This window comes from Phalaenopsis equestris, unplaced genomic scaffold, assembly GCF_001263595.1.
Source record: "Phalaenopsis equestris unplaced genomic scaffold, ASM126359v1 Scaffold000329, whole genome shotgun sequence".
In the NCBI taxonomy this organism is placed as follows: domain Eukaryota; kingdom Viridiplantae; phylum Streptophyta; class Magnoliopsida; order Asparagales; family Orchidaceae; genus Phalaenopsis; species Phalaenopsis equestris.
The window spans coordinates 41,207-68,439 of NW_018164771.1; the positions used below are offsets into that span (position 1 = coordinate 41,207).

Sequence of the window (27,233 nt, forward strand, 5' to 3'; positions counted from 1 at the left end):
TTATGCCATTCAAGTGTACCGCGAGTGAGGTCCTTAATCAAGGTATTCTTTTGAATGGTTTTTGCAAGGTGCTGTTTGTAATTTTGCAAAACACGATCAATTTGTTTCCATTCAGTGCATGCCTACGTAAATTTCATCGTTAATGTCCTCGTCAATGTAATATTGGTTAGATAATCAAAATAATCTTAAGAAAAAAAATTTACGTTGTCTAGATGCTTTAGAATCTTATCTTAATTTTATGTCACCCAAAAATTTAACTCTGAAAGCCATACAATGATGATGATATGATCGTGTTTTAGATGCATTATCTGGATTATGATTTGTAATCATATATCCGGATGTTTAAAACTCCTGTTTTCAAATGATTTTATTCACTGAAGAATGACGTGAATAAATTATCATCATCATTAGCTTGGCCTCTACTCTTTGGGGTTTGGCATTATGAATCCTCATCTTTTATTTATTCTAATTAAGTATTTTATTGCAGATATTACTTTTTCTTATTATTCTAAAATCATTTTAAGCAATTGTTTTCACTGTCAAACTATGTGCCATTTTCAGTATACCTGTTAGATTTTAATAATCAGGCATTTACACACGTAGCACACAATTCTCATGTATTTACATATCTCACACCTAAACTTTCATATTTACACACATAGCACTGAAATCTTTACTATCACATAAAAAAATAACATTATCATCCCTTTTTAAAAGTGAAATACACCTTTTCATGCAAAGGTTTAAAGCATCAAAGTGCTATGCATGTAAATATGATAGTTTAGGTTTGAAATATATAAATACATAGAAATTGTCTTCTACTTGTGTAAATTTCCCTTTAATATTTTTGGTTCAACGTCAAACTCAACAGTATTTCATCATAGTTTTATAAAACAATGAAGAGGATTCAACAAACACAGTTCGTTAAATAGAACTTCTATCACCTCCACCACTCCAGTAAAACAAATACAGAAAGTAAAAAGCTGGAAAAATTACATTGTAATAAAGATAAAAGTTTGCAAAATCTTGTTTTTGTTTCAGATCAGGAAGCTTATGTGCATACTTCTAACTTGAATGGAGCACCGGAACTTCGGCGTGCTCTCTCTCTTCTGTCAAGCGATGCCTGGTGCCCGTCCAGCACGGCGCAAACCAATATGAACCAGTTAGCGAATGCCGATCCCATAGTCACATCTCATCTTCGAGCTCAGCTGGCGAACTCGGCACCTCAATGTTGGCAGGATGATAATTCTCTGCCTGAGCAAACACTACCTTTCAACTTACATGGCAATGGAACTCACCTTCAGGATCTGCAACTCAGCAAAGCTCCATATGAGACCTCCTTTTATGAAGCCACTCAGGTTTTCTCCAAATCAGATGGCCATTTTCTGGAGTTCAAGACTTGAGAAGGTTTGTAATTCCATATGGTCTTTTAGATTTTTGCTTGATTTTCATACATATCACTTAATTCATATGTATATTTACATATCCATCACCACCTAAACTTCAGTTTTCCTACATTGATGTCACCTTGCATATGGATGAGAAGGGTCTAAATATCCTAGTTGTATTAATGTAAACGGTGGAGTTTAGATATTAGGTATGTAAATACATGGGAATTATCATTTTGAAAAGAAAAAAGAATTGATTTTAATATGGATATATATGGATCAAAATGCAGGCATATTGTATATTTGCAAATTTCCTATGTCCTGAAAAAAAAAAAAGAAATTGCAATTACTGACCCATTGAAGATGGTGAATATCCTAACATTTAGCTCATGATTTTGCTCTCCCTCAAGCTGATTGGATGGAAATCAGATTAGTGATAGATATCTGCTTATGATTCTGCAGCTTGCCTTTGCTCCATATCTGCACAAGTGACCAAAAAATTTCAGTCAATTTTCTGTTATTTTGTTGCTGTTTTTTTTTTTTTAATGCTGATATAAAATGAAACCTGTTGCAATTTGAATTTTTAGATGTAAAGGCCAACATAATCACATGGCATCATCATGAGAAAATTAACAGGAATGTATCAGTGTGACACTTTATTATTATTTTTTTAGTCCCTGATTAATTACATTGGGGATTTCTTTCAATTTCTTCTCTCTATGAATGATGATATTTTTAATTTTTTTTTTTGTTTTTGTGGACTTTTTAGTGAATTTAATCTCAAATTAACTCAATTACAACTTAAGACCTCTTAATTGAAGCTTAAGTTCTGAGCCAGTGTTATTGATATGTCTTTTGTGTATTTGGGTGCCATAATATTTTACGTGCAGTCATTTTTGTCTTAGAGTTTATAGAAGTATCAAAATAATTCATAATTATTTTTAAATTGAGTTCTAATCATTCTTCATGAGGATTATTTTAACCTTAATTTAAAGGAGAAAATATTACATCAGGAGTCTTAATGTAATTTCATGTGCTTATGATAGTTTTAAGGTGTTATTGGTAGTATTGTGAGATTATTTTACAAATAACATTATAATATTATCATTAACGCCTAATCCGGATGTAATAAGAAGATTATTTTGACCGTTTTATAAATTTTGAGACGACTTATAGTGATAAAAAACTGATTTTTTTTGAAGTGATTTACAACTCAAGGATTTTTTGGCTAAAAAAGGTGTTTTTTTTGGTTAATTAATCCGTCAGATTGTTAAATCAATTTTAAATTTTTAAAAGATAGTATTAAATATGCTAAATGTAAATATGAATTATTAAAGAAATTGATTATTATATTATAGCAATTATTTGGGTTGGCTTTTTCTCCGTTAAATCATGAACAAATTGGCATTTAAAAGTCAAATATGTCAGCCAATAGCTGGCAGAAGACAGCGACTTCGTTGCATTCAGAACGGGTCGTTCGTCATGCAATAATTGAGGCGTTTAATATTATCTTATTGATTTTCTTCGCATGCACTTTTAAAAATATTATTGGAATATTTACATGCATGCCACATAATTTTTATTTATTTATATATTAGTATTATTTATAATCTGATGATAAGTAAATTATTCAATATATTATCAGAATAAACTTAATTGTTGTTTGAGACATTTTATTCAAAATAGTTTATTATTAATTATTGCTGTATAAATGATTTTTCTGTCTCTGTTTGGTAAAACTGTTTGCAACAGAATTAAAATGAGAGTATTACAAAAGCATATATATGTGTTTTCACATTTTAGAAAGCCAATAAAAGTGGTATTTTTAAGCGATGCGAAAGATTTGAATTTTGTAAATTTAGATGTTAGATGTATAAATATATAAAAATTGTGTGGTATGTGCGAAAATGATACATTATTTAAAAGAAAAGGAATCTTTAAAGGTAGTTCACCTGCTCCGCTAATATATATGGGATAGTTTTTTATATCAACCTCACTACTTTCTTTTTTCAGAAATAAATAAATAAATTATTTAATGATTACTCTAAATTCGTCACCTAACATTTTTTTATGATATTAAATCGTTATATAAAATTATTGAGAAAATATTAGAATAAATGATAAGCTTTTCTTTTATTAAAGATTCGTAGGGCTCCTTTTATTCTTGAAACAGCTCCCTCGCAGGCACCAGCACCCTTGTAGGCACCTAATTAAGCCCAAATTTCTTATCTGATGAGCCCCTCCCCTTGACTCCAACACCTGAGATGATTGATAGCACCGACAAAGTTTATATTGTGTCGGAGGATGACTCGTAAGTCAACTCTGAAAATGTAGCTGGACTGTTTGGGCAAACTGTGTTTTGACTGTTACCCCTCATACACAGCTCCCTCGCAGGCACCAGCACACTTGTATAGGCACCAAATTAAACCCAAATTTCTTATCTGATGAGCCCCACCCCTTGACTCCAGCACCTGAGATGATTGATAACACCGACAAAATTTATATTGTGTCGGAGGATGACTCGTAAGTCAACTTTATTTTTTTAAAATAAAGTAATTTCAATTTTCATTTCATTTTATAATGTAACTAATATTTCTATTGTGGGTTATACCCTTCTAGGCCGCTTGTGATGCGAATCACGAAGATAATTCAGAGTCGATATGTCATCTATATCTCTCATGGAAGTAGATCCCGATTACAAATCAGGATATGTATTTTAAGGAGTTCTAGTCATGATATTATAACTTGAAATAGAATGCTAATTTCTACTTTTTTATACTAATCAAACTTATATAATTTCTCTTTTTTAGAGGCCGTTTTACTAGTTGTCGGAACATCACAAGCATATCCGGTAAATTTTTGAGGTTCATGCCAAAAATAGGCTCAGAAATATGTTTACTACAACGCTGAAGAAGGGGCAGAGGCTCTTTGAGTTGGTGTGGAAGTTCAGGCTACAATAAACAAAGCATGGGCCTCTATGGAATAGCAGAGAAAGAGAAAGACAAATCAACATAACCAGATGACAAAGGGAGCCAGAGGGGCTGCACTCCACATCAGAAGTTCGATCCCCCACACAGGGCATTATTGGAGATTAGTAAGATTGTCTAAAAATTCAAAAGCCTGCATATTTATGTAATTATGTGACTCTTATATTAATTTGATCATGTATACATGCCAAGAAACTTGACGGAGAGACATCCGCTGCAGAGTTGCACATCCTCACACATCAATGCATGGGCACACAACTGTGGGCATCCAACCACTCTCTGCGTGTCAATGAATTTCTTTTTTTTTTTGGAGATATTAATATCCCAATTAATTTTTGAATTTTATTTTTCAGAAAGAGTACGAGCAGCTCCGGGAGAGACAGAGGGAGATGACTAGCAAGACCTCGCTATTCGTCAGCAGCAGTGGTAGTCAGTCCACGATTGTTTAGTCTGATTTTGAGTTGTGAATGCAATTAACGGGGAAGAAGAAGAGGAGAGTGTACAACTTAGAAGCTAAGGGGATAGCATTTAAGGTTAAGCACTTCCGTGCAGCTATGGGTGACCCTAGCTCGTTACAGGCTCAACATGAGGAGCTTACCAGGCTGGCCATGATGATGAAAGAATAGCTCTGATAGATGTGTAAAGACCAACAAATGGTTGGAAATAGTCTAGCATGACTGATGAAGAGCTTTGATTGCTAGGGCAACTGACATATGAGGGTTGTCGAGGAGGATGAGGAGGAGAAGGAGTAGGATCATTATAAGGAGAAAGATTATGATTTTTATTTTGTGTTGGATGATGTTCCCTCGACATCGGGGGTGATTATATGTTTTTTTCATTTCTATTTAATCAAAATTTCGGTTTCTGTAGCTATGAACTTTGAACAATTTGATCGATTTATCTTTAATTTAATGTGATATCATTATTTAGATATGTTAAGAGTTTTTTTATCAGTTCTAATGATATATAATTGTCCTATTATGTTGCTTGCATTTTTTCTATACATGTAAAAATCTAATCGTTTTGCTGTATTTTTTTTGTTTGTTATATGTTTGCATCAGAATATTCCGACACTAAAGTAACAATCTGTTGTTTGATACCTGACACCTCTAATTCGAAGCTTTAGTGTCAAATATGACTGACACTAATTAGCGTTGGCTATGGTGAACACTAATTAGAGTCCACCAGATCGATGCTAATTAGCATCAGATTTGTTTGAAACTGGTGCATCGTTAAGCAGTGTCGACTGTACTTTCGAGCAATCGTGTTTAGCATAAAAAAATTGCCCGATTAGCGTCAGAAATGTCTGACACTAATCAAGCCTTTTTTTTGTAGTGTTAAGTGATGTTCAAATATTGGCCCTGAAAGCGAAGAAACAACAGAAGGATATCAAGACCCCGTTATCGTTCAGACAATCACCTAGAGTAGTAGGAGCCGATAAGAGTATATTGTGACAAATCTCCAAATTGAACCAAAAGAAGGGCTAGACTAGATAACAAGAAAAAGAGGTACTGCACTTGATTTCTAGAGATCAATATTACTTAAGAGGGGAAAATGGGATGCGAAATAGTACCATTTGTAAAGAGAATGCAATAAGTCTTTTTTTTTTGCATGCGAATTGATCAAAATATAGTTGTCGCTCTTAAGTCACAAGCTACAAATAAAATCTTCAAAAAAAAAAAAAGAAAAAAAAAAGACTTCCCTATGAGAATTCTCTCCAACAAAATCTTCAAAAAAAAAAAAAAAAGACTTCCCTATGAGAATTCTCTCCATTTAAGCATTCGACTTTAATTATAACATTTAAGAGTTAATTTATTTAGCTGGACAAAATGCTCAAAGTCCCCATTTGGCTCAATATTTGGAAAACTTTTTGTGTATGGACTACGAAGGTAAATTTTGCTGCCAGAATTCATTGAAAACTTGCCACGTGACAAGTGAGCCTTATATCTTTTAAAAATCACCTCTAACGAGTGTATTACAATGAGACTCACTTGCCACGTGACAAATTTTCACTTAACTCCAGACACAAATTTGCATTCAAAGTTCGGATGCAACATTCTCTCCAATACTTGGGGTCTACTTGGAATGTAAGATTAATGAGTGCTCACCTTAGATCATACTCAAAGCATGAGCATGAGTCTTTTTTAGAACCATAAAAGAAATTTATGAGCAATTTGTTTTAAATGAACTAAATTTTAATAAACTAAAGTGTTGCTCAACCAAGTCCTTAAATAAACAATCTAAATTGTTTATTTTGTAGCAATCAAGTTAAACATGAAGCCGGCTTATAAATTTTATATAAATCGTATACATTTTTATAATTACAAAAGCTTTGAGTTCAAGTTCAAGCACACGAAACAATCAAAATTTTCGAAATATATTCGAGACAAGCCCAAGTTGGCAGCCAAATCCGACCACTCGGCAAGACATCTTGACATATACAGCTCTATATAATCGCTCAATCAAATTCAATTGATTCGGTTATACAAAACATTACATGTTGATTAAGCCAAGTTGCTAAACAATTCAGCTAATCAATCAATGCTAATAAAAGAGGATTTAAGTGAGAGGCAGACTAAAATTAAAAGGAAAAAAAGTAGCTTGTTTCAGTTTAAGAAAAAAACAATGGGATTTGATACAGTGAGAGCTTGAAACAAAATAAGAAAAAGGTTCCTAAATACTAGCAACAACTTTTTTTTTTTTCTTTCCTACTGCAAAACACAAACAAAAAAGATCAATATTTGCATTCTTCACCTTCATTTTTCAATTTTGTGCTTCTTTCTTTCCTTCTTCCAAACAGCCAGCCATATTTCCTCAGCTCAGTCTATGGTCATGGGCTGTGACATGCAGCATCGAAATCGTGCCCGGCGAACGGATGTGGCCAATTCATCCTGGACACACTCCAACATCTTGACAATTTCGCTAAACGGCGGGCGAACATCAGGGTTTGCGTCCCAGCAGTGAGTCATGATCTCGCCAAGTGCGGCGGGGCACTCACTCGGTATGATCGGACGAACGCCCTTGTTAACGACAGCAAAAGCTGCCTGCACCGCCGTCATGTTCTGAAATGGAAGCATTCCTGTTATGAGCTCCCACAGCACAATGCCGAAGCTGTAGACATCAACCTTCTGAGTGTATGGCCTGTGCTGGATCATCTCTCTGCAGGTTAAGAGGAAAGGATTCATATTGTGTATTGCAGCATCAGAAGAAAAATACAGACAATAGAGAAACGAGCCAAAAAAAATAATCTTTAGTTCAGTAGGCATACAATATTAGTATGATACAGCTACCAAATTACGAAGTAAATGTGGTCAATAAAAGATTATTGTTAAAAAAAAAAAAGAGAAAAAAAAACAATAATAGTTAAGCAATCATATAAAAGGAGAAAAAAAACAATAATAGTTAAGCAATCATATAAAAACAAACATCATTCGTGAAGAACTATACTTCATTTGATTCGGACCTTATTTTAGCAAAATACAAACTGAGTGCAGAGATTCTTTTCTAATATTGTAGTTCTGTTGCCAGTTGCAGCATGTGCATCACATTTTATTTTATTAACTTATTTGCACCGCCACAAGATTCACTGTGGCAGGACAGTAGGCAACAAGCACCAATTAGCAAAATTATTCAATGATTTCTAAATTAATCTTCATTTTAGGTCTTCTCCATGCGGTAGAATGTTGCATGGGAAAAATAAAATCATCATCAATATCAAGCTTCAACAACAACAAGAACAACAATAAGCCTTTATCATACCAAGTGAGGTCAGCTAAATGAATCATTTTTCTCCGATCCTATTGAGCGTCATATTTTCATTTAATTCTAATAAATAAAAGTCATTTTTTATACAAAATTTCTAATCTTTTTTGGTCTTCCTATGCCTGCCTTAACATATGTTGAATCTAAAAAATCCATTCTCCCAACTGGATCATCAAATAGTCCTCATATCAAAATTCAGAAAAAAAAAATATTTCAAAAAAAATATATTTGACCAAATTGAAGATTCAGAGTAATATACACTTGTTGATGATTATAAAAGCTATACTTTTTTCAAGTTGTCACCATCATAATCGTTATAGAACATAGTTTGAAACAATACTTCTCCACGATGGGCGTCTTTAACAAGATCACAGCAATTAATAGATCAAAAATGCAACTATGAAAAATTTTATGGTGGTAAATGATATTTTGGAAATTAATTCGTCTGAAGTAAGCCACAGCCATATTCCACTGTTCAAAAAATGAGTGACATCAAACTGATCCGAACTATAAATGAAAGCATGGTTATGTCTAGTTCAACAGTGCATAAAAGTATAATATTCTGGATAGAACTATAGTGCAATTATGTTTAATATTAAAACTGAGAAGCAGCTGTTTTGGCATAGTAGGTTGGTCGGAAGGATGTACTTTCAAAGACAAAAAAAGGCAAGTTTTTGCATTGATAGAAAGATCCTTTCACATTTTCAGGCCATAGCTGTCTCTCACTTCTCCTATCATCTCGTGGTTACCTTAAAGGGGCATTTACATACATATCACCCAATTCATATGTATTTACACATCCAACATCTAAATTTTGCTTTTTACAATCAAAGCGCACCCAAATTTTATGTATCCCATAAAAAATACCATCAATTTAACTTCTAAAAAGTAGAATACATCTTTTCATGCATAGGTAACGTGGTATGAATGTAAGAACTAATATTAAGGTGTTAGATATGTAAATACATAAAGGATTTGAGAGGGATGTATGTAAATCTTCCTACTTTAAATTTCATTCCAACTTCTATAACACTTAACTCTCTATTGAAGCTGCAAATAGAAATCCTACAACTCTTTCAATTTCTATTTCTCAGTTTTCTTCCTCCCACGTCTATTAAGGTATTTTAATGTATTTGCGACATAATTTTTCTTATTAGTATTAAAATGACTCGATCACTAAACTTCACGTTAATAACTTACCTAGAGCTAAAAGATCCTAACTAGAGCTCTTCTCATTTAGCTCTAGCATAATCTGCCGGATGCATTCAGTTTTGCCCCACCACAACCTGCCTACACAATACAGAAATTTCTCAACTTCTACGGTTCAGTCAAACATTGATAACTGTAGCCTCTGAATACATCCAAGCCTAAATGTTTAAAAACGGTATAAAATAAAGTAGAGATGGAATAGTAAGGACCGATTTGAGATCATTTTTTTTTTCTTTTTACTGTAAACAAGATAGTTTACTCTTTTTTAAACAATTTTTTTTTTGAAGTACCAAAAAAATGTCCGAAAATTTTTTAAAAATTTAGAACAATTTTTTTAATTATTGGCGCCCTCGACACAGCCTCCATCTCACCACTCGATCATTGTGCCTTGGCTCACTGTGGTGTTCACACCAAGTTTGACCTTGCCACAGCCATAAACATTCTCACCACCCACACTACATCCATCAAGTTCAACAACACTGACAACTAATGTGACAACGAATAATGCGGTTTTGGAGGTTGCGAAGGCGGCGACAACAAAATTGGATGGGAAAGAGGTGAGGATGGATAAGGATTGAAGTGCAACAACAACCCTCAAAGAGGTGGTGCTATAGGTAGATGATGTGGATGTGGCTCTGGCATAAATTTTCTAAGTCTCCAACTGCTCCAGTTTATAACCAGACATGACCTCGCCATTCCTGGGGTGATACCAACATTAGTTTTGCAGTGAGTAAAAGTTACCGGCCCACCAACACGTAGGCAAAAGAGATATTAGTTTGATTTTTTTTTTTGAAAAAAAAAATGCATAAGAATGTCTAACATGCTTTAATTTTATGTTAGAATATAAATAAAGTGAAATAAAAAAATTAAAACAATTCCAACCACACTAGAGCCAACATCAAACTCATGTTAGGGATTCACTAACCTAAATAAAAACCAATTATCATGCTGGCGTTTATCAAAATTTTCTTCTACTATTATTGCTGCTGCTGCTGCTATTATTATTATTATTATTATTATGCTGTCTACACTGCGTTCAAAATCACCAAAAAAAAAGGTCAAGGAACCCCTCATATTCCTACACTAAGTTAGGTCCAAAATACACTTGACATAATAGAAGAATTATGAACTCATACGAGTAATAGACTTCAAAAGAAATTAAAATACTCAAAGCAAATTAGAGCTAAAATTAATGATCAATCACAAAATTACCCAAACCTGAAGCCTAAATACCCCACCTCAATAAGAATCAAACACTTGGTAACTCAGGTTGTCATAGATCCCTGATTATAAAAGTCATAGACACTTATAAATATGCCTACCTAACCATTTCAACCTTGGAAGAGTTACGCTTTTTGTAAGAAATGGAATTAAAATTCAAAAAAAAATTCCAAATACAAAGGTCGCACCTTACTTATTATAAAGCACATATTTTGTAACTATAAAAGAGGCCCTGATTGGAGGAATCAATTATCTTTGGTGCTAACAAATCTGCAAGTGTAAGGCATGCTAACAGTTAAATCTAACGCATATATATGAAAAAAGTGAAGAAATAAGAGTATGAAATTTTGCACCTTGGAGGTCTCTCCTTTAGGATTTCATGTGTGCCTCTCCTTCTCTGGAAAAATTTGCGTGCGATAGACGTACGCAGTGCTGCGTGCGATATTGGGATTATACCGAGGGTACAAGGGAGTTACATCCACGGTATAACCCCTTGTAACCTCCCTGTAACTTGTTGTAACCTATCTGTACCCTACAATAAGTTTCGCGCTTCTGTTATCATATATTAAGAGGTTACACGTAAGTTACAGGGAGGTTACAAGGGCTTATACTGTGGATGTAACCCCCTTGTACCCTCAATATACCCCAGTACCGCACGCAGTGCTGCGTACGTCTATCACACGCAAATTTTTTCCCTCCTTCTCACACTGATGATGTCTCTCAAACTCCAGCTTTCGTTATTAATGTTGCCTCTATTGCCTATCTCTGGGTTCCTTGGCTGTCTCAAACATTAGTGGAGGCTTTTCTGCCTTGTTCTCACCACCACACTTCGAAGAACATTCCCCCCTTCTCTAAGATCATGAAGTTTTTCTCTTTAGAACCGTTCATATGCTAGATCTTTCCCCTCTTCTGACTTCTTCCTTCTCAAACCCAACTTCCTTCCACCTATCTTCAACTCTTCTTCTTCCTCTGCTCCACCTAATCAAGGGGCCAGGCCCTCCGACCCTAAACAGTGATTCCAAGATAAATATCTTCCCTTCTATCTGCGTTCATGCAGGAACTGAAAGGGCTTCCTGAGTGCTCAGACGCCTAAATCTATGAGAATCTTTTACAGAATGAAAACCTCAATGAGAGAGTTTGTTTCTCCGAAAGAATTCTCCTCTGGAGGGGGTTTCAAGAGGATAAGTGAATTCCAGAGCATAGGAAATCCATTTGGCATAATAACCAAATTCATGATATTTTCCATATAGACTGCAAAGTGAATTTAGAGATTACTTTTACCCAACCTATGTTATATATCATCAAATTTTCTTAATGAAAGGGAATGTGATAAATTATTGTAATGGCAGAATTTGGAGGAAACGGAACACCTCTTGTGCCAAGTTCTACTCTCGTTTATCTCACCATAAATTCATTCATGGGTAAATTGATTCTACCAACTTTTTGAAATGTTATTTTCAATTATTTATTGTTTTAGTGTAGCTTTTGAGAGACATTTTTTGGAAAACTGACTCATATTGTCGAATTTGTTGATTTGCAATGGATTATTGAAAATTTCAAATGTTTTACGACTTCTGCTGAAAAAGTCTGTGGGAAACTTCCCCTTCCTATCAAGCTGGATGACATATGTATATATACATATATATTTCCAAATTGGGCACTTGGTTATGGGAGCTTTCTAGTGTTGGTTTTTCCCTTTCTTGATTTAACGAACAATTGGAGGCCTAGGATTTATAGGGCAATGTCTAATAGTATGTTGTGGCTATTGTCCCTGTATCTTATTAAAAGATTATGCCTCCTTGTTATGAATCATTTTTCAACTGCCACCCATCCAGTTTCGGTCAAGCATACTTTTATTTTCAAGAACTTCTAAATATTTTTGATATTTTAAAGATATTGACTCTAATGCTCGGGATAATTTTGTTTATAGATATTTTATTTTTGTGTTGTATAAGAAAAAGGAGGTTGCCCAAAAAGATCCTTTTTTTTTCCCCTTAAATGCCCACTTAGCTGAGTCTTCCTCCTCCCCTACGAAAGACCAGAATAATAATTTATGTTTACCCAAGGACAACCAACTGGATCAACCTCTCCTTCAGCAAGCCAATCATGTCCAAGAAAGTTTTAACAATGCTGCTAAGCGTGACAGAAAATGATTATGGTGAAGATGAAAATTTCTTCTTTTATCAAAAAATAAAAAGTAAACCTAACCATATTTCATCAAAGAGATTTCTATTCCTAGCATATAATCTCCCTATGAGAATGCAAATATTGCAGCCATTAAGAATTTTTCACTGCATTCAATGAGAACTTTTCTTGTATCACTAAGAACCCCCTTCTTCATATTGACAAACTTGACTCTAGATTATAATCAGATGTGATATAGCCTCTCAATGATTAGAAAATATTAAAAAAAAAATTCTTTTTAATATCAGCAGGTTAAAACCCCGGTGTCGAATGATTTGACTACTATATTCCTTTTTGAATCTAGGAAAATTGCAGGCCTTCAATTTCTTTTAATAGTTAAGCAATTTTAACTACGGTAAAATGACTGATTGTATCAAGCAAATTGCTATCCCCCATATTCTAAAGAAGCTTCATAAGGATACCTTGAGGCTAATAAGCATTTACATTTGTACAATACCTTCTATAAGTTTAACTATAAATTCCTCGCTAATTTTCTTTTTAGCGTCTTGCTACTGTTCATTCACTCTGCTTTATTTGCCTTCATTAAAAACAGCGATATTGCTGATAACATGCTTTGGCCACAACATTGATGAGAGTTCAAGCCTTCTAGCTCCACCAATATACTTTGGACTGGGATTGAATTATATAAAAAAATTTATTGTGTGAATAGAGATCAACTTTTACAAAGATTGTTGGACAAATGAAATCCTCAAGTCTTTATTAGTTTTAATTATGGTTGCAAAAACTCTATTCCTTTATCAATTATTATTAATGAGATGCTAAATGTGACTTCAAAACTAATCAAGGGCTTAAACAAGGTTTCCTTTTACATCGCTTTATGAATGCTTTTACTATGGATCCATTTCCTACATTATTAGGGATAGGCGCTAAAGCGGGAGCTTACCCCTCACAGTATTGTAGCAGCCACAATACCACAAACGTGTTACCGTAGCTGCTACAGTAACCATGGTCCCCATTTCATTTCCTTTCCTAATGCTTTCCATTATAATTCCTTTACTTTCCTACTTCATTTCTATTCCTCTCCATGCCTTTTATATCTCTTTGATATCCTACTCCTTACTTATTTTATCTAATAATCTCCTCTTTACATAGGTGTTGTTTTTTGAGGTTATAAGAGGAGATTTTGAATGATTGTTGATTTCAGCTACTGCCTTTGAGGCGATCTTTCCTTCCCGGAGTTGTATCTAATGGCGAGAAAGTGCTTTGACTATAACTAGTCCGACCGTCTCCAAGTCCAGGTGGTGCTCCGGCTGTAGCTCAACCCCGATGAGACATCTATCTTTCCTTAGCCCCCTCTCCCACGCAGTCCAACAGTCTCCAGCTTGTTGCCCTCCCTCCGACTCACCTTCAACAGGTTGAAAACCCTTCTTCTCCACACCTGCCCACAAGCTGCCAACTTATTGCTCCTCTTCGGCTCACCTCCAGCACCTCGCTAGTCGACCCCTACTTCTTCCAACAGTAGTCTATATGTTGTTCCCCCTTCCCTACAATCAAACCTATGGTCTCCTCCCCTATTTCCCTAGAACCAGCCCTAGTTCCCTCTCCTTGTTGCCGCCAACATCCCCACCAGCTAATGTCACCCTTATTGAAGTTTATGTGCTGCATTTTTATGCTTGTGTTGTTGTTTGTTATCGTGATTTCAAGTCGCAAGCGTCTCGTTTGCGCCCATATGAATTCAGCAATAATTGTGTCTTTTCGTGATAGATTGGATCTTTTTGCTCCAGTATCATTTGATATCAGAGCTAGCCCAAATCCTAGGGTTCCCTAGCATTCACCCCCACCCAAGCATCCTCCTACAAATTTTTTTTGCCCTAAAAGCTTCAATGAATGAAGTCAAAGCTCTCCAATCGTGGCAGAAAGATACGCTTACCGCCCGTGGCAATGTAGTAGCTACAGTACCACGAATGCATTACTGTAGCAGCTACAGTAACTGTGGTCCCCCTTTCATTTACTTTTCTGGTGTTTTCCCATTATAATTCCTTTCCTTCTCTACTTCTTTCATATTCCTCTCCTCGCCTATTATATCTCTTTCATATTCTACTATTTAACTATTTTATCTACTAATCTCCTCTTTATATAGATGTTGTTTTCTAAGGTTAGAGGAGGAGAATTTTGAATGATTGTTGATTTCAGCTACTGTCTTTGAAGTGTTCTTACCCTCTGGGGGTTGTAACCGAATGCAAGAAAGTGCTCCAACTGTAACTCGTCCGAGGTGGTGAGCATCTCCAAGAGTCCTGTACTGCTCCGACTGTAGCTCGACTCCGACGAGACATCTATCTTTCTGCAGCCCCCTCTCCCACGCAGTCCAGCAGTTGTCAGCTTGCCGCCCTCCCTCCGACTCACCTGCAGCAAGCCGCAAGCTCTCCTTCACACCTTCCCAAAGGCTACTAGCTTGTTGTTCACTTTTGGCTCATCTCCAACATCCTGGCCCCCTATGCCTTCCCCTTCCCTATAGTCAAACCCGTTGTCCCTTCCCCTATTTCCCTACCACCAACCTTAGTTCCATCTCCCAGTTGCCGCCAACATCCACACCTGCTACCGTCACCCTTATTGGAGTCTACGTGTTGTCTTTATGTTTGTGTTGTTGTTTGTTGTCTTGATTTCATATCGCAAGAGTCTCATTTGTACTCATTCGAATTCAATAATAATAATTGTGTTTTTTTGTGGTGGATTGGGTCTTTTCCTACGGTATCAGAAACTCCTCTAGTGTTTTCAATATTACTTCTGAAAACTCTTCTATTAGTAATTTGAAGTTTGTTTATGATGGTATGAATTTTTTTCTATGTTAATCTTATTACAATCAATGCTCTTAAAGATAATTTTTTTATAAGTAGTCGTACCATGTGGTTATTCTCATATTTAAAAATCTAGGATTTATTTCATGATGTTGGTTATGGATGCAAACCTTACTAGTCACATCCTTAGCATTGATAAATAAGCCTTTGCTTTGGAAATAGCTTGGCCATCCCTTGTCCCCTTCTAGACTTCTAATTAATGATTGTCCACCTATCTTTAACAAACTAAGTTTTTGGATTATCTTTGGAAACACTGCTTTATTTTGTGAGGAGGCTCCAAGTCATTAGGAATTCTATCTGGGTATATATCTCCTATTGGGTGAGATATCTTTTTGTCGCTAAGTCCATTCTGAAGAACAATAGAATCATGACCTCTTAGTTCCATTATGATTGTAGTGCTTCAAATACAACCCATGTCTTGCCATCTCTTGGCAAAAAACCACACTTCCTCGATTTAAGGGTGGTCTAGGAATCCCCCCTGAATGTTTTAAGTCTACTTGCAAAATAAAAATTATTTGAAGGATAACATCAAGGCCTTCTCTTCTTGCTAGCTGGTTGGCTGGGTTTTAGGCTCTATTGGAACTACAATCAGGAGAAATCCACTAAATTCTGCGAAGAATTGCAGTTGTGTGTAGTGACAATGCATAGGTGGATATCCTATTCTATTGATATAATCTTTCATTCTCCCTATTTCATGACCCATGGACTAATCATTCATGTTAGATAGAAATCTTATTTACTCTACCTTCAAACTCCCTTTTTCTGCTATAATTATTGATACATAATATGGTTAGCATCTTTCTACTAACCTAAATTAAAATGAAATTTATTGTTTCAATTTAATTAAAGCCATCCTTATTTCTTTAAATGAGAATAATCTCTGGTAGATTGGTACTAATTCATATAATATTGTCGTTGATGCTAAAAGTTGAATTTTCACCGACCTTCCTAATAAACATTGGGCTAAGAATGTCACATAAAGTTATGTCATAAATATTCTATTTTTATACATGCACGACTTGCAATAAACGTTTAAAAACAATAGTTTGTGTCCTGTGCAATATGACAACCGTTGATTTTTTTTATTATTTCTACTCGTTTTCACTGGCAAAAAATCATTTCCTCGTTGATAATGTTTTCCTATTTTTAGAAACTTTAATGTAAGTGCTGAAATTCAATACTATAACTCTAAAAATACCATGGTAAGAAAATTATCTACTTAATATTAGTATACGGGTATATAACATCTAGCTTGAGAAAAATGGCAAGAACTTATAGCTCTAATTCTTCCATTTCTGCTCTTCAACTGAAAAAGATCAAGTTCCATTTAAGCCAGAATATAAAAAAAGTGAAATTTGGATAAAAATTTGCCTACAAAGGTCGCAGCTCTTCTACAAAATGGTTAAGCATGTATGAAGTTTTGCTTTGTTGAATTCTGTCTTTCTAATATGCTTGTGGGTGTAGATAACCTTTTTTTTAGAAGGAGCATAAAGGAATTTTTTGTTTGCCTAGGCTACTTTCTCAATGCCTCTTGCTCGAGCATGTTGCTTCATGTTAGGCCAAAAAAAGATGACAAGAAGACCTCCTCGCTATTCCCTTTTATCCCCGTCACAGAGGGTTGTTATTCAGCCACGCCATTGATTGGAACTACGTGCTTTAATTTAGATGCAATCTTTATGATACTTTATTTTATATGAGTCCTCAGGTTAATCAAGCTCTTCATGTTTAACAAAAAAAATATTATTTATGATGTTTGGTTTGAGCTACACAGGAAATGTAATCACTTTGAAGCTCAATTTTAGCTGTCCCTTTGTAATCAATATGTGTATTTTTTCTTTATTAATTTTATTAATTACTCTAATTTGCTTTTATTTATTTTCCTTTTTCCCTTTATTCTATTTTTATTTGTTTCCTTATTAGTAGATCTTATAATGAGTATTTATACCCCTTTTTACATTAATAAGATTTACCTTGGATTCTATTCTAACACGGTGTCAAAGCCATGACCCTAACCTAGCTGCCACCGGGCTCTCCTTGCCGTCGGCTGTCAGTCCAGGTTTCCGTCACCTCTAATTGTGTCAGCTAGGTCCTATCACTGACCGTCGGATCCCTGCCATCCACGGAGCCAAAATCTTGTGGAAACTAGATTTCTCCCCTTCCCATTCTCTACCTCTCCATCCCTCTTTGTTTATGCAACAACTATGATGACAAACGGTGCAGTGAATTCTGTCCAATGCTTCAGATGCAAGAAGACAGCAATCGTCGTTACTCATTGCAAAGCCGGAAAGGGCTTGATAAAGGTTAATGGCATCCCGATCGAGCTTGTAAAACCAGAGATCCTCCATTACAAAGCCTTTGAACTAATCCTTCTCGCTGGCATAGGGCGCTTCCGTGGCGTTGACATGCACATCTTTGCTTGCGGCGGAGGTAAAATTTATCAAATTTATGCCTTATCTCCATTACAAAGACTTCAAATGTGAAACCTGTCAAGTTAACTAAACATCATTGTGTTCCTTATCCACCCTAAAATTACACCTCTTCCGCTCATTTCTCTTTTATTCACAGTGACTTATGGGAATTATCTCGCACTCCTAGTAACACGGTTTTTTTGATTGATGACCACACTCAGATGACATGAGTCTATATTTTGAAAGTAAATCTGAAGTTGTTGACACCTTTAAAAACTTGCACACATTTATTTTGACCAAATTCAAAACTCTTATTCAATTCCTTCTGACTGACAATAGTAGTGAATTTTTTAACTCAATATAAGGAGATTCTTGGTAAGGGCAGTTTCCATTATAGCTCATGTGCTGACACTCAACAAAATGGAATAACAGAGAGAAAAAATCGGCATCTCATCAACGTTACTTGTTTTATTATGTTTCACTCTATCGTCCCAAAATGTTTTTGAAATGATGTCATTTTTACCGCCATTATCTCATCAATAGAGTTCCATAAAAAAATTATAAATTTTGAACCTTTTTAGCAATCTTGAGATCGTGCTTTCCTAATAATTGGATAATCTCCACTTTAGATCTCAACATTTTTGAGTGCATAGCCTTCGTTTGGAACACAACCACAAATCGAAATAAACTTGATCCCAGGTTCATAAAATATGTTACCACTCAAAAGAGATATTGGTGTCTTAACCCTACCACAAATAAAGTCTATATGAGTGTTGATGTCGTTTTTTTAAAGTGTTTCATACTTTCCTAACTCGTCCACCAGTGAGAGGGAGCTAAAGTTCTTGGACACTATTCCTTACTCTACTCCTGTGGATGTTCCCCCCGCGTCACCTACCATCGACGAACCTTTTGTTCCTTTGGTTCCACCAACTTCTCCTACAATGAAGGAGCCCTTTGTCCCTTTGGTTCCACTAACACATCCTCTCACTCTTCGTATCTAGACTCGATACACTCGTTCTGATCCACCTATGTTGGAGCTAGCTAACCCCTTGTTGGATCTTGAATCCCCTCCATATGACATACCGAGCACTACTCCTACTCTAAATGAGAAAGTCAGTTCCTCCAGCAAGGTACATAATCAGACGGGCTTGCTCTATCTCATGACAAACACTATCTCTCTTCAAAAACTAAAACTAACCTACAGAGTATTTGCTAAACCCTGACCAATCATAAACTTCTATCTACTATTGAGGCTGTCTTAGCAGACCCAACCTGTAAATGAATGCTCTTCAGCGGAGGAGATGAATGCCCTTCAGCGGAGCCATACTATCATAAGCTTCTATCTACAATCGAGGAAATGAATTGCCCTTCAACTGAGCCGTACTTGGAACATTGTTGATCTCCTTCGGAGAAAGAAAGCAGAGGGATACTGATGAATCTTTAGCATCAAGTTTAAATCTAATGGATACTTTGAACGTAAGTCACCAAGGGTAGTTACAGGCCTACGGAGTTGACTATGAGGAGACATTTGCCCCAATTGCTAAATTAAACATGATTTGGGTCCTCTTATCCCTTGCAGTCCCTTATTTGAGCTTAATGTCAAAAATGTGTTCCTGAATGACGATTTTACAGATGAGGTATATGTGGCTCTTCCTCCAGGCTTTGAATCTACTGCCTCCCAGGGGTGAATGTACAGACCACGATAATCCCTTCATGGATTGAATCAATCATCATGGGCAGACTGCGATAATCCCTTTATGGATTGAATCAATCATCATGGGCATCGTGGTTCGGAAAATTCACAAAGGTGGTGGTAGGATATCACTCAGGCTCAATCGGACCACTATCTTCTTCAAAAAGAAAAACAAGGAGAATGAGGACACTCCACCGGTAATTCCAGTTTATTTCAGTCCAGTGAAAGCCCTATTATGTTGTTACATTATCGTTTGGGTAAACCTACTTATCAACATCCAAAACAATTATATCCATTGATGTTTAATAATAAAAATTCTTCTAATTTAAAATGTGAAACCTATTAGCTAAACATCACCATGTTCTTTATCCACCCCACAATTATACAACTTCCACTCATTTTTCATTTATTCATAGTGACTTATGGGGACCCTCTCACAATTTTAGCTACAACAATAAACAACGGTTCCTTACTTTGATTGATGATCACACGCGGATGACATAGATCTCACACTCTCCGTGTCTACTCTTGACACACTTGTTCTATTGCACCTACTCTAAAGCTAGCTAACACATTGTTGGAAACAAAATCCTCACCGGACGACACCCCCAACACTGCTCCTACTCCAAATGAAGAAGTCAGTTCCTCTAGTAAGACGCGCAATTAAACCAACTCCCATCACAAAATATGTCTCTTCGCAGATTATCACCAAACTACAGAACATTTTCTATGTCTCAGACCAATCATCAACTTCCACCTACTATTAAGACCACCTTAACAGACCTTGCCTAGAAAGCTGTCCCATGGACCATACTTGGGACATTGTTGATCTTCCTCGGGGCAAGAAAGTAATGAGATACCAATTGATTTTTAGAATCAAGTATAAATCTGATGGATTATTTGAACGCAACAAAACACGCTTGATGGTCAAAGGGTACTCACAAACCTATGGAGTTGATTGTTAGAAGACATTTGCTCCAGTTGCTAAATTAAACTTTATTTGAATCCTCTTATCCCTTGCAGTGAATCTGAAATGACACTTATTCCAGCTTAATGTCAAGAATGTGTTCCTGAATGACGATCTTATAAATGAGGTATACATGACTTTTCCTCAAGGCTTTGACTCCACTACCTCCCAGGGGCAAGTATGTAGACTGTGAAGATCCCTTTATGGATTGAAACAATCACCACATGCATAGCTCAGAAAATTCAAAAAGGTGGTGGTAGGGTATGAATTGACACAGGCTCAATCAGATCATGCTCTCTTTTTTCGACATCCCTCAAATGGTCAGGTAGTTATCCTTATTTTCTATGTTAACGAAATTGTTCTCATAGGTAATGATCTACTAGCATTAGAATCTCTAAAAGACATTTTTGCTTCTTTTTTTGAAATGAAAAACTTGAGAACTCTCTAGTACTTCTTAGGCATGGAAGTTGTTTGGTCATCTTAAGGTATTTGTCTATCTCAATGGAAATATGTGATTGATCTTTTGATAGAGAACAATCTTCTCTTGTGCAGACCAGTAGCTGTCCCGATGGATTCCAATGAAAAACTTCTTAATGTTTTCAATGCAGATCTTGTAAACAAAACTCACTATCAACATCTTATAGGAAATCAATCTTGCCCATATATGCCCCGACATATGTCACACAGCTGGGATAGTCAATCAATTCATGCATGATCCTTAGCAGCACCACCTCCAAGCTGTCCACTAGATTCTCGATTATTTAAAAGACACATCGGGCTCAAGTTTATTTTTTTCCCCCACACCTCCCGTTCAATTGCAATTTACACAGACGCGGATTGGGACGGGTCCATCCAATTTTCTATGTCTCAGACCAATCATCAACTTCCACCTACTATTAAGACCACCTTAACAGACCTTGCCTAGAAAGCTGTCCCATGGACCATACTTGGGACATTGTTGATCTTCCTCGGGGCAAGAAAGTAATGAGATACCAATTGATTTTTAGAATCAAGTATAAATCTGATGGATTATTTGAACGCAACAAAACACGCTTGATGGTCAAAGGGTACTCACAAACCTATGGAGTTGATTGTTAGAAGACATTTGCTCCAGTTGCTAAATTAAACTTTATTTGAATCCTCTTATCCCTTGCAGTGAATCTGAAATGACACTTATTCCAGCTTAATGTCAAGAATGTGTTCCTGAATGACGATCTTATAAATGAGGTATACATGACTTTTCCTCAAGGCTTTGACTCCACTACCTCCCAGGGGCAAGTATGTAGACTGTGAAGATCCCTTTATGGATTGAAACAATCACCACATGCATAGCTCAGAAAATTCAAAAAGGTGGTGGTAGGGTATGAATTGACACAGGCTCAATCAGATCACGCTCTCTTTTTTCGACATCCCTCAAATGGTCAGGTAATTATCCTTATTTTCTATGTTAATGAAATTGTTCTCATAGGTAATGATTTACCAGCATTAGAATCTCTAGAAGACATTTTTGCTTCTTTTTTTGAAATGAAAAACTGTTATCCTTATTTTCTATGTTAACGAAATTGTTCTCATAGGTAATGATCTACTAGCATTAGAATCTCTAAAAGACATTTTTGCTTCTTTTTTTGAAATGAAAAACTTGAGAACTCTCTAGTACTTCTTAGGCATGGAAGTTGTTTGGTCATCTCAAGGTATTTGTCTATCTCAATGGAAATATGTGATTGATCTTTTGATAGAGAACAATCTTCTCTTGTGCAGACCAGTAGCTGTCCCGATGGATTCCAATGAAAAACTTCTTAATGTTTTCAATGCAGATCTTGTAAACAAAACTCACTATCAACATCTTATAGGAAATCAATCTTGCCCATATATGCCCCGACATATGTCACACAGCTGGGATAGTCAATCAATTCATGCATGATCCTTAGCAGCACCACCTCCAAGCTGTCCACTAGATTCTCGATTATTTAAAAGACACATCGGGCTCAAGTTTATTTTTTTCCCCCACACCTCCCGTTCAATTGCAATTTACACAGACGCGGATTGGGTCGGGTCCATCCATGATCGGTGATCTATCTCAGGTTACTGCTCATTTGTGTGGGGAAACCTGATCATGTAAAAAACAAGAAGCACTCTAGTTGCTCAGAGTAGTACGGAAGCCGAATTTTGGTCAATGTCCCTAAGAATTTGTGAAACTCTTTGATTACGCATCATGCTCACAAACTACGTATAACAGTCTTTGCTCCCCTGCAATTGTTCCGTGATAACAAAGCTGTCATTAGCATTGCTCACAACCTGGCCCGGCATGATCGCACCAATCATGTTGAGATTGATCGTTCCTTCATTAAGGAAAAGCTCGAGTCCGGAGAAATGTGTTCTCCGTTTGTGCCATCTAGTGGCCGACTGACAAATATTCTCACAAGGAACCTTCCTCGACCACTGTTCGATAATTTCAAATCCAAATTAAAAATGATTAACATTTATGCTTCAATTTGAGGGAGAGTATTAGAATATTAGATAATAATATAAAAATTTAGTATTAATTATTTTGATTTCTTTTATTTACTTTCTTTTTTCCCTTTATTCTGTTTTTATTTATTTCCATACTAGTAGATCCAGCAATGAGTATTTATACCCCTCTTTGCATCAATAAAATTTACCTTGAGTTTTATTCTAACAGATTTAATTGAGTTTAAAGGTAGTATGAAAAAATAATATATTAATTAAACATCAACCATCAAAGTTTTCGGGTCAAATAAAAAAATTGTATGATTTGAAATTTGCTAAATTCACATCCAAAATGTATGACTCAAAACCCACTTTATCATAGATTTTCAAAATAAGAGGAAGAAATACAACATAAGACAATCATAAAGCTAGATTAGATGAGATCAATACCTAATTTTCAGGTTCATTAAATGAAGCAAATCACCTAATAGTTAGAGCTTATCAATTGTTCATTTCCTCTTCAAACAAAAGTATAAAATATCATAAAATATTCTTTAGTTGGAATGAAAATTCTAAAACCCTTTTAAAAGGTGGAGCACATCATAGGCATCATTGCGAGAAGCGATTTTCAAAAACATCATCCAAACAAAGGAAGATAAAAATCAGTGTATCACAGCACAACTAAACAAATGCAAGAAGCTAATCAGCCCAAAATGCAGAAACTTAATTATGAAACACCATAAATCTAGTTGAAAAGAACTTCTTCCTTGCCTCACTCAGCATTAAACTTGATAACTGCATTGGAAAACCATCAAGCATAAAGACTGCATAACTATGCGATAGTGGAGCAAATAAATCCCAACTAAAAAGTGTAAAATCGAGATGCTTCTGCATGAATATATATATATATATGTATATCATAGTACTTACAAATCACACAAGAACGGTAAGAAAGTTTATTGGATGGATAATTCTCATCAGCTGATATATGGAGCACACTGAAGTATAAACCTGTCGTATATAACATAAAATAAAAGCGGAATACTTATATCGCATAATCAAGCGGGTAGATTTGGAGTCCAACATTGGAAATAAGAAAAATGTGCCCAACAATTTATGATTATACATACAAACAGTTGTAAAGTATAAAGTATGTTGAGTAAAAAAAATTCCAAGAAAATTTTCTCTTAGATTGGAAGAAATTTGTGTCGAGATGGTTTTATGACCATTCTATTTATTTTGAGAATTGTGAAAAATATATTTCAATTGTTGCATTAATCTCAGAGTAAATCTGATGGGAATAAAAATCTATCCATACCTTATTTCTATCACGAAACCCTGATCCAAATTTTCTCCATTGAATTCCATGTATATCCACAAAAATAAGCAATCTTCAGAAAATATGAAAGTAAAAGATGGCCTACTTACGGAGCCATCCACCGGTAGGTTCCAGTCTCTGGTGTCATCCCTTCTGTCTGCACTTCAATCCGAGCCACTCCAAAGTCTGCAATTTTGATAGACTTATCCCCACAGATTAGAAGATTGTCAGATTTCAAGTCCCTATGAATGAAACCCAAACCATGAACATATGCCATTCCCCTGGCAACATCCAATGCCTGCCGCACTGCAATCTTTAATGGCACAGATCGGTTCTGTCTCCTCATCAGAAACTGCCTAACAGAACCTCCCTTTGCATACTCCGTCACAATGCACCAAACCATCTGCTTTCTGCAAGCTCCTATGAATCTCACTATATTGGGATGCTTCAGGTTGGCAAGCATCATTACCTCCTGAGCAAATTGCTGCTCCATTAGTTGCCCTCTCTCGGGATCATTCTCTGGCCTCTCCAACAGCTTAATCGCTACATCTTCGCCATTGTAGGTACCCCTGTAAAGCTTCCCAAATGCCCCTTGAGCAAAGGGCTCGCCCATGCTGAGTTGCCTGAGATCCAAAGTCCACTCGTCATAGTTGTCCAGGCCTTGGGTGGGGAAGCCTGGATCCATCAGAGCCTGGGCGAGGGCATCGTGGTTGAGTGGATGAGTGACCCGACCAGGACGGAATATACTGTGCCCAATAGAGCTACCCGTGGTGACCGTCTGCCTGAGACCGCTGTGATGAAGGATTCCAGTCCGCGAGTCGCTCGAACCAACGCTGCTATTCTCCACCGACATCGCCACCGATCCACCGCCAACACTAGTCTGAATACTGTCCACTGACATGTTCGATCCCTCGCCTAGCTTCCGGTAAAACCCCATATCGTAATAGTTTCCCCCACCACCGCCTCCGGCAATAATTCCAGCGAATTTGGTGGTGTCCATCATCCCGCAACCTCGCAGCTCCGCACGAAGCACGAAACCCTAATTTCGAGACTGATATAGTTACCGGATAGCACAATCCTCGGAATCAGAGCTTCCTACCTTGTAATCAGACTCCTCAGCAGCATCGCCAACAGAAGCTGCATGAAGCATGGAACGATTCCTTGCTCAACCAAGGGAACAAAAAACACAGATCGATCTGCGAAAAGAGACAGTGAATTTCCACAGTATTTAGCTCGAACTGGAGCTCTTCGTTCGGCAGATCCAAAGAGAAAATCAAAATCGGGAGAAATAGAACTCGATCGTAAGGAAAAGGAGAGTTTCGAGAGCTTTTACAGTTCCTCTTTTCTTCTTTTTCCCCTTCTGCGTGCGGCGAAGGGAATAGATGACCGGAAGAGAGCTCGAGAAGGAAGCTAAGTCGTCGTTTTTTCTCAATGACTGTGAGTTATTGGATGAAAAAAAAAAATAAAGTTAAAAATATTCCCGGATATTCCCGCCTTTTAAACCATCTAGTGGCTCTGATTGCTTGATCCAGTATGTACGGCTTCATTTCAACGGTTGTGATTAAAAGAAAGTGGCAAACAAATTAAAAACAGACACGTGCGCTATCCTTCTTTGAACAGAAGAATAATAAAAGAAATTTCTCTCCCATCCTTTTCTTGGACCAATTGTATTTTTTGGGAGCTCCTGAAAATAAGATATTTATTATAATTATAGGAATATGCACTTATTTCTTAATAAGTCTTAATTGTTTGCATATTTAATATTTTAAAGTTCAAATACAACAAACTACTCATCAAACCTTCTCATATTTCATTCGAGCCATCCAAAACCCTCTTTAACTTCCCTTCCGCCACTCCCAACACATGACACTCACGAGTGTCTGTCTCTGTTGTTCCCCCATCTTCCATTGTCGCTTGTGCCATAAGCCTTTGTCACGATGGTCTAAATATTTAAGGACCACACTCACTACGACAAACTGGTCATAACCCGTGACCTGAGGGGACTCACAATATTCAAAGAGACTGCTCTACCAACATATCATGACTGGCGGCACGCGCATGCACACGCACATATATTATATATAATGTTTGGATGTTGGATATATGAATAAAAGGGAATTGAGTGATATGTATCTAAATGAAACTTTAAATTTTTTTGACTTATTTGCCAAGCTCGTGAAATGATACAGTATCTATTGAACCTTCTTGTGACTGTTTGAGGAGGCTGCGTGTAATATTAATTTTAGGGGTCTTTACATACCACATAATTCTTATGTATTTACATGTCTAACACCTAAATTTTCATATTTACACGCAGACCACTCAAAGCGTCAATCTTGCATCAAGTGAAGTAAACCCTTTCCACGATTACTTTTATTACAACGAATTGCTATAAATAAAAATATCAGACTTTAAGACGGTGTTTGGTAGCATCTTATTAATTAAATTTTATCAGGAATTTAACTTAAAAAGAAAATAAAAGCTAAATCCAATTTTCTCGTGTTGTCCCTAACTTAGACGACGTCAATTCGGATTTAATAAATCCAATTACAAGTCCAATTTATTCCGCCATCATTTCCAAGCAAAATCGTTGCAGTATTAGATTTGATAAATTCTATTTAACGTAAATTAAATTTGAAGACAAATCCCGCCTGTGTTTGATATATCAATACATAGAAATTGTGTAACATGACCTTGGTTCATTGACAGTCTTGTGGAGTGAGCTAAATCACAACTCAAAGCCTGATTTTGAACTCAAAGCCTATCATAGAGAGAGAGAGAGAGAGAGAGAGAGAGAGAGAGAGAGAGAGAGAGAGAGAGAGGTATTTTGTG

General features: G+C 36.2%; 2 protein-coding genes and 1 long non-coding RNA gene across 4 annotated transcripts in view; 2 read left to right on the forward strand and 1 right to left on the reverse strand.

Annotated features, from left to right (window-relative positions):
• Positions 1-27,233, forward strand: part of LOC110025770 (exportin-4-like) — a gene marked incomplete at its 5' end in the record, with an annotated part of 120,471 nt that overhangs the window by 32,521 nt on the left and 60,717 nt on the right.
• Positions 4,205-5,188, forward strand: LOC110025765. Its single transcript, XR_002294150.1, has 3 exons — positions 4,205-4,482; positions 4,568-4,635; positions 4,729-5,188. It is a non-coding gene; the product is annotated as an uncharacterized LOC110025765 (long non-coding RNA).
• LOC110025764 (serine/threonine-protein kinase HT1-like) lies at positions 6,910-25,844 on the reverse strand. Of its 2 annotated transcripts, XM_020726416.1 has the most exons (3): positions 25,735-25,844; positions 24,512-25,597; positions 6,910-7,534 (listed from the first exon to the last, which is right to left on the reverse strand). In XM_020726416.1, exons 2-3 carry the CDS (start codon positions 25,402-25,404, stop codon positions 7,195-7,197), a joined length of 1,233 nt encoding a protein of 410 aa, XP_020582075.1. In that variant the 5' UTR covers positions 25,405-25,597; positions 25,735-25,844; the 3' UTR covers positions 6,910-7,194. The 2 variants fall into 2 exon arrangements, with proteins under 2 accessions (XP_020582075.1, XP_020582074.1); XM_020726415.1 differs by having other exon boundaries at positions 24,512-25,844.